Here is an 8,448-nt window from a genome sequence, read left to right on the forward strand (position 1 = left end):
ATATAAAATACCATATGTTGGTGAATTTATAGGTTGTTGAGACCATTTTATGGTGTCTTGATGGTTGGGAACTTTGGCACGGACCATGTTCAAGGTCTTTTCAAGGGGCTGTGTGGTGTTTGAACCCATGAGTATTTGCTCGGGTAACGCATAAGCGCTCGGGTACATTCGCGATGATACACGCGATCGTGAAATCCCTACGCCCGCACATATCTGAAAACATCGTACAATGAGTATCACATTCAGAATCACAGTCCTGCTGATTTTTTTTAAATTAATAACCCTATCACTAATATGTGGATTTATTTAGCGATAAATATGTTTATAGCTTTTGAAGTTAAAACATATTTTGAAATTTAATTTCTCAATTTGAAAGTACGTACACCAAATGAAATAGGGGTGTGCATGCGGTCGAGGTATGTATTTGTATACTGACAGTATCGCATTCTACGTGTTACATTTTAGGCGTACCTACATAAAAATTAATATTCTTCCATCGGTGGCTATTCTTTTCGAGTACGATGCATCTGACTGGTACCTCTTCAAAATTATTATTAGCACTTTATGAAATTAGTACACTAGATTAGCGAGCAGCTCTCTTTATTGGGGTATAAATAAGGAAAGTAATAAAAATTGGATATAACAAAAGCTAGTTTATTGTACCAAAAAACTATAAACGACGAGAGAAGCAAAAAAAAAATCGCGGAGCCTCTAATATCCATAATGCGATCGGCCAACGGAAGATGAACAGCAAGACGTACCTTCATTATTCGAACGATTTTAAAATTAAACTTTTTTATTGTGTACAAACATCGATACAATGTTCTTAGACGCAGTAGAATTTTTTATCGAACACATTAGAAGTTTGAACAGCTGAAAAACTGCTTCGTGTTTGGAATTTACAATTTAAATATGCTTACTAACACATTCTCGAAGTTTTAGTCTCACGACAGATCATATTGAACTTTCCTCACCGCTTTAATTTGTCTACTAAAACTGTTGCATCAACCTCCGTGCTCACGAGTTCAATTTACCTTTCATGCTCATAACGGTACTGTGTATTCCGTCAGTCGAACCTGCAGCCTAAAAACATTTACTGCGCCTGCTGCCGGCCATGCTGCAGGTCGCCATACTGATCAAACCCAGAAACCTAATACGGGTTTGCAGTCACGTAATTTTACTTTTTTGTTGGTGTCTTCAGGAAACTTTAGATCGCACTTGTATATGCGTCATGCTTTTACTGTCAAATTTGTGCCTGTGGTAGGCAGTGGTAAGGTTTTATATTAAAACTTAGCAGCTTGTCAAATTATTAATGACAATCATGTCAACTCATAAGCATTTCTACCTCTAGATGAAGCCCTGCTAATCGATTTATTTTGATGAAAAAACCTGACCAAAACCGGTTATATTTTAATTTCGCCGTATGTTTTAAGCGTGTTTCAGTGATTTTGAATCATTTGATTTCGAATAAACAATATTGTATCATCGCCCCTGCCGGCGAAACTGTGTCAGACCTGAAATTGCAATCAATGATGCGGTGAATGTGATTAACACGTTTTCATCTGCTTTTGGGAAGGTGTTCGGTGTAGGACCCCTTGCAAGAGGCCAACCAACGATCAAGCAACGATTAGGTAATTCATACACGACAAAAAACGTAGAGCAGAAAAACTAATCAAAGACATCGTCGACGGAGAGCACGCGTTGCATGCTATTCAAATTTTATAACTATACATTCCGATAGAAGACGTAATAGGTGCAACGTGTCTGACTTATGGGAACTCGGTGTCACCTTTGGCCATGGAAAATGAAAGTTTGTTTTGTTTGAGTAAAGATCTATGCGCTAATACTTTATTGTTCAAATAATATATAAAAAGAACATTCTTCTCACAGTAGTACGAACATAATTTGACTCCTACGCTTATCGGGGTTCCCCCATTTTCGATCAAAACAACTAAATCGACTGTTTCATAATGTTTCGATAATCAAATACATACGTTAATCACGACCGACAGAAAGAGAAAAACTATCATTGCCAATTTCATGTCGATCTCTACATATATAATTTATTGCTGCAACAAGTTCCACCTTCCTACTTGAACCACCTGTGTTGCCCGTTTCGCTGTCCACGTTAATAACGAGAGAGAGAGATTAGAAGAATTTGTTGATCCTTGTTGATAAGTGACCGTTTCACTCGTCGTGTGATATTGTAGTGGTATTGCATTTTGGCGAACTCCAGCACTTTCTCGTTCAATAAAACAAAATATCAACACGTAGACGTGGATGTTTGTTTCATTCGCCTCCTTCAACCCCTCCACACTATCCGCCATCCACCATTCGGAATGTTGTACAATCAAGAACACTTCCACTGGACAGAACGGTGATGATTTAAGTAACGGTGTCTTCGTTGTAAAATAAAATAAAATCGAATTGATACTGCCCGGCTGCAACACGACGGGGGCGCGCGAATGTTGGAATGGAAGGTCAGCTTACTCCACCGTGACCGATTTGGCCAGATTCCGTGGGCAATCTACATTGCATCCTCGTAGCACAGCAATGTGGTAGGACAGCAGTTGCATTGGAATGACGGTGAGGATACCCTGCAGACAGTCGACAGTGCGTGGAATCTCCAGTGTTTTCGAGCCAAGACTCATTGTTTCGGAATCGCCTTCCTCGCAAACGATAATCGGTCGTCCCTCGCGGGCTGTGACCTGCTGAAGTGCGTTTATACACTTGATGTACACCGGGTCTCGCATGATGATCATCACGATGGGCATAGTATCATCGACCAGCGCCAGCGGACCGTGCTTCAGTTCACCCGCCATGATTCCCTCGCTGTGCATGTAGGTCAACTCTTTAACTTTTAACGCACCCTCCATGCAAGTGGCGAAATTATATCCTCGGCCCATAATCAGCAGTGACTTTTGCTGGTAGAGATCCTGAGCGATTTCCAGAACTTTTTGATCCAATTTAAGCACCTGTTTGATGTGCGTATCCAGCTGACGGAGTCCTTCGATAATCTCTTCTCGTCGATTTTGCAAGGAAAGCCTGTCCTCGCTCATTACCAGAGCAAACATAGCCAACGAAATAAACTGCGATGTGTAGGCCTTGGTGGAGGCGACACCGATTTCAGGACCAGCATTAACGTGCACTCCGCAGTGTGATTCACGACAGATCGAGCTTCCAACGGTGTTTGTGATTCCAACAATCAATGCTCCTCGTTGCTTGCAATAGCGAAGGGCCATCAGTGTGTCGGCCGTTTCGCCTGACTGCGAAATGAAGAAACATACATCGTCTCGGTAGATTGGTGTGTTACGATCCAAAAAGTCCGAAGCCAGTTCGACCATCACCGGAAGTTCTGTCAGTTCCTCCAGCAGCTGCCGGGTAGCTACAGCACTGTGATACGATGTTCCACAACCAATCAGCATCAGACGCCGGCAACGTTTGATCTCAGGAATGTACTCTTTGATACCACCAAGGGTAACCTTCTTTGTTTCGAAATTCATTCGTCCTCGCATAGTGTTGATAACGGATTCCGGTTGCTCGAAAATTTCCTTCTGCATAAAGTAGCGATAGTTTCCCTTCATGATCTGCTGGATCTCCATCTTTAGAGTGGTGATTTCACGGGCATGCGGATCGTCCAAGCTCTTCTTCAGGCGATGAATTCCTAGTGCACCATTCTTAACTGCAGCGACGTCATCGTCTTCTAGATAGATGACGCGATTCGTATGCTCGATAACTGCAGATGCATCCGAAGCAAAGAAGTATTCCACTTCCTCACCGGGGTTAATGAAGTCCGAAGTGTTGTCCGGTGTAGGTTCCACCTGAATATTTCCAGTCGAACCGTGACGATGTCCTTTTCCGTACAGGATAGGAACGTGGTTAGTGGCTAGACTAGTCTTAGCCTTGATACCAACAAGCAGCGGTGAACCACGACGTGTTACAACACATTCACCGGGGAAATGTTTGGACTTGAATGCAAGCGCAAAAGCTCCTTCAATCTGCTGAACAACTAGTTCTACCAACTCTCTGAAGGAATAGTTAGGATGTTGAAGGTAAAGATGATGAACCAGTTTGGCGATCACTTCCGTATCCGTGTCAGATTCGAAGACGTACCCGCGAAGTTCGAGGAATTTTTTGATGTCCTTGTAGTTTGTCACAATACCATTGTGAACAACGACGAACGAGTTAGTTTCATCCGAACGCTGTGGATGAGAATTCAGCTCGCAAGGTGCACCATGAGTAGCCCAACGAGTATGAGAAATGCCAACATGCGTCTCAACCGTGTCGCTAAAACTGTTGTCCTTGAGAGACTCTGTTATCGCTTCTTCCAAAACCTTCACTTTTCCCGTACTTTTAAACAATATAATTCCCTTCTGGTCTTCAGTATCCACAGCAACACCAGCTGAATCATACCCGCGGTATTCCAAACGCTTCAATCCAGTCAGCAGCAGGTCCAGAACTTCGCGCCTTGATTTTGGCGTAAGATAATTCAAATAAGCGAAAATGCCGCACATTTTATCAACCGATAACACAAACTAGACTGTTCGGTAAGCTCGTTTTTATCTGACAACAAACCACACGCTGGCACTTGCTATGTTTATTGCCCAAGCACACACGCACTCAAGTGTTCAGCTAATGATTCAATATCACGCTAGCGAGTACAATAAGCTTACTGCAACAGACACCAATTTCGTTACCGCCAACGAACCTCTAACGAATGCGGAACACAGACGACTGAACAGTTTGCCACGGATCGCCACTTTATTTCTTTGGGGATTTTGGAGCTACTCCAACCTACTCTCGCATTCGGGAACTTGCCCAACTGGCTTGTCGTATGACGACTTGGTACCAGTTTTTCCGCACACGTACTTCGGTGGCCGTCCACCTCTCACTCGGCACTAATGCGATCGGTTGTTTTACACACTTGCTCTCACCGCCAACCGCGCCAACACTCTCGCTCTTGAGGGGATCTCGCTAAATGGAGTTTACCTTTCAACGAGGTCCTGAACCGAACGTGTATCCGCGCGCGCACTCAGTAACCGTTCTGTATCGATATTGGCTCGACACTGGAAAAACTTTCGCTGGCGAACGACACCTTTATATACACAACTCAGCGGGGCAGGATTTTTAAAACTCGCGGTTCACGTTCTTTTGGCAGTCTGCAGCGTTGACCGTCGCCGCTATCGATTCTTGTTTCTTTTCCGAGGCAAACAAACAGGTTTTATCTTTCAACGTTTGCAGCCGGGAGTGTCCAATCTGTTCTCTTCTGGAGTGCACAAGCAATGACTTCTTTCTGTTGACGTGTATCGAAATGAGCTTTTTTTTTTTTCTTTCGGTTGCTTGCAAGAAACAATACACATATAGGCGTGATTTCACCCACAATCGCCAATCGGACTGGATGTGTATATAGTTTCTAGTGCAAAAAATAACACTACTATCCCCGCACGAACTTGACACCGTGGACAGCGGTTTGCTGTCAGCTGACTGTCAGACTGTGTGGGTTGATGACGGTAATTGCGAATCGTGCCATAAAATGAGCATGCGCTTATGCCGCGGAGTACTACGGCTCTTTGGGTAACGGAAACGAAGTACCGATCAAAGTGAGACGGAGTGGAAGACGATAATTTTTGAATGAACGGTTAGATTGAATGTAGGGTATATATTAAAATGTTGAATTATGAAATGATTAAATTGTTATTTTTCAACGTTACACCAGTTTTCATAGCTAATTTATGTGGACATGTATCTTGTAACCGAAATACCGCTTATGGCTTCAAAGACCATCCTTGGTTAAAACTATATGTTTTATATTATGTCTTCAACTCTTTCAGCATCTTTGCATCGTTCAGTGGGTTTTAATATGATTTTGGAGCTCTTTGTTCTTGGTTTGGTGGAACCGAACTAAGGCATGAATGTGTGGCCACTTTTGTGCAAGATAAGGTCTGTAGAGCTTGGATTTAACGCACCAGATCCCATTTTTTTTTACTTTTCAGTTTTACACCATGAAACACTTAATATTTTGCCTATAAAAAATCAATCAGTTTTTCTGGTTTTCATTGGAATTGCCAAGTTATGAAACAACAAAATTATGGCTAAAATCTTTTCTTGAAAGGTTCAGTGTATTATCTTTGTATTATCGTGAATAATTGAACAAAATCTCGTCTTAATTAGCTGGTATATGCGAGAAACCGAAAATATGAAGATTCCAGCCCTGAGAAGTAACTGACTTTAAAAAAATAAGAATTTCTACAATCTTTAAAAATAATAGATCAACGACATGTACGGCTGGATCCCGACTGGCCAAGATATCACAAATATGGGCTTTGCGTGGTATAGCTCGGACTCTTAAGGAGTCTTCTGACCAAACAACATGCTTGATGTCTTGGTAACCCTTGTCACACATAGATAGTTCACTATCAGTGATCCCAATACGAAGGAAATGTGCCTTTAGTGTATCGCCAGTGAACATAAAATAGTGAATACAAAGAATTTGATCCGGATCTACTACGAAGACCTTCTTTCGTGGACGCGTATTCTATGCAGAACGTGTTATCTGAATCTTAGAGCAACATACGAAAAAGAATTAATATCTTGCGCACGTGACTCGATTGAGACTCGACAGGTCAACAATATTTCCAATGACCAATGGATTCACAACCTCGCATCATACGAGAAGAGATACCCCAGAAATGTATTTCGATTTCGGGCAATACGCAAACAACGATACTGTATTCGTTCCACGTTAATAACATGAGTGTTTGCAGTAGAACCGAAACAAAAGCTTCAATACTTAATTACTGGGAGTATAGTTATTTGATACAAACCTTGAAAGTTTCCCTACCCTACCAAGATCAAATCAATGTTCGAAAAAATTAGTCTATTGATACCTGATGTATCCTTTTTAAAATCATTAAGAGTCGAACTTACCTTCAGGTACATAAATACGACACTTCAGCCAGCATTCTATCTTCTATTAAAAGCGGAAGTTGAGCTAGACCAGAATTAATTGAAAATCAGCTCGATTTCCTTTTTGGAGAATTCGATACGCGAATTTACAGCCAGAGTGCAAAAATATGGAAAGATACCTTACGTTGTTTTTTTGTAAATCTGTAGGCTTAAACAAGAGCCTTGTCGAAAACCAATATAGCCGCTTCAAGAAGTTGCCGTATCGCTATAAGAAAAGATAGTGTGCGTATCTGACTACAAATTGTACGAATAAATAGCTAGCTGATTAGTTCGTTGAAAGCAGCTCAAGACAATCATTCGAACCCTTTCGTTTGCGAAATGCAAATTAAATTTTGATATCAAGTCGTTTACCTTTATCAAATTATCTAGGCGTAGTAAAATTCAATTGGACGATACGAATTGTGGTCGAATGCTGGTTATCCCATGTTACTTGATAAAAGATGCCATTACAGCCGCAAACCGATTTTTATCTCACGGCTATCCTCGTCATCACATGTCACTAATGTCACTAGTTTTCCAAGATATATAAACTCGTCGACAACCTCTTACCGCGTTCATTTCTTTCTCGGAGCCAACACCGTGATAGCGACCTGGTTCTGTACCAACTACCATTTACTTTATTTTGCCGCAGTTTGTATTCAGTCGGATTTTGGCAACCTCCCTTTTAAAAGGCACAAAAGCCTCTTCCACTGCTCTACGATCGACTCAAACGGTGCCTAAATCAACGAGTTAGATGTCTTTTTGGCTATTCAGTAGCTTGTTTTTGACTTAACTTATGCAGGTTGTTGGAAAGCTATGTTCTAGCATTATCACAGTTCATTACATTGCGGTGAATCGTGCACTGCTTAGAAATCCCAATTTGTATTCTCAAAATCCCGAATTGATTTTTTAAGGAGCAACTATTGCAATCGAGAGCTATTACTTTTTTGTATTGATTTGCATTCATGTAAAGAGTGCAATATTGAAAACCCAGAATGCCAAGCACCTGATTCCGGAATAAAAATCGGACTCTAATTAGCTACTCAATATAGATATTCTAACAACTTCTTCGAACAGGTTCAAAGTTTTCGGCGTTGGATTAAGTAACGTATTACAAAATATAATTCATTCAGATTGTTGAAATCGCGAGCAAAAATATATATTGGCCAATTTGAACAAAACCTTCTTTCTCAGTCTACTGTCGTATAACTTTTTCGACTTTTCCGATGGGAATAAACTGTTGAGTTAATCGAGGATCTGTCACATTAACGTCAGAAATTTAGTGAAGTTCGTTTATAGGGTTCGATTAATTTAATGAATTTGTTTAGCAACGAAACAATTATCCTCGTTTTCAACCAAGAGTTAAAGGGCTCAATACAGGTAGCATTTGCATTCCCTATTTGGATTCATGAGAGAAAACCTTTTGCTCTGTACTCTAAATGAACTTTACAAACTTTAATTTAAAGGGACGTTCTTCTTTAAAATTTTCAAAAATTACTTTTT

At 41.0% G+C, this 8,448-nt stretch overlaps 1 protein-coding gene across 1 annotated transcript; it reads right to left on the reverse strand.

Moving 5' to 3' along the window:
* Nucleotides 1-1,811: 1,811 nt before the first annotated feature.
* On the reverse strand, nt 1,812-5,452 carry LOC131689281 (glutamine--fructose-6-phosphate aminotransferase [isomerizing] 2-like). Its single transcript, XM_058974260.1, has one exon. The coding sequence runs from the start codon at nt 4,512-4,514 to the stop codon at nt 2,487-2,489; it is 2,028 nt and encodes a 675-aa protein (XP_058830243.1). The 5' UTR covers nt 4,515-5,452; the 3' UTR covers nt 1,812-2,486.
* Nucleotides 5,453-8,448: the final 2,996 nt, after the last annotated feature.

Source organism: Topomyia yanbarensis, chromosome 3, assembly GCF_030247195.1.
Source record: "Topomyia yanbarensis strain Yona2022 chromosome 3, ASM3024719v1, whole genome shotgun sequence".
NCBI classification, from domain to species: Eukaryota; Metazoa; Arthropoda; class Insecta; order Diptera; family Culicidae; genus Topomyia; species Topomyia yanbarensis.

What these genes read in the sequence shown, in the direction of transcription:
- LOC131689281 (XM_058974260.1), bottom strand. Translation starts at nt 4,514, where the DNA reads ATGTGCGGCATTTTCGCTTATTTGAATTATCTTACGCCAAAATCAAGG.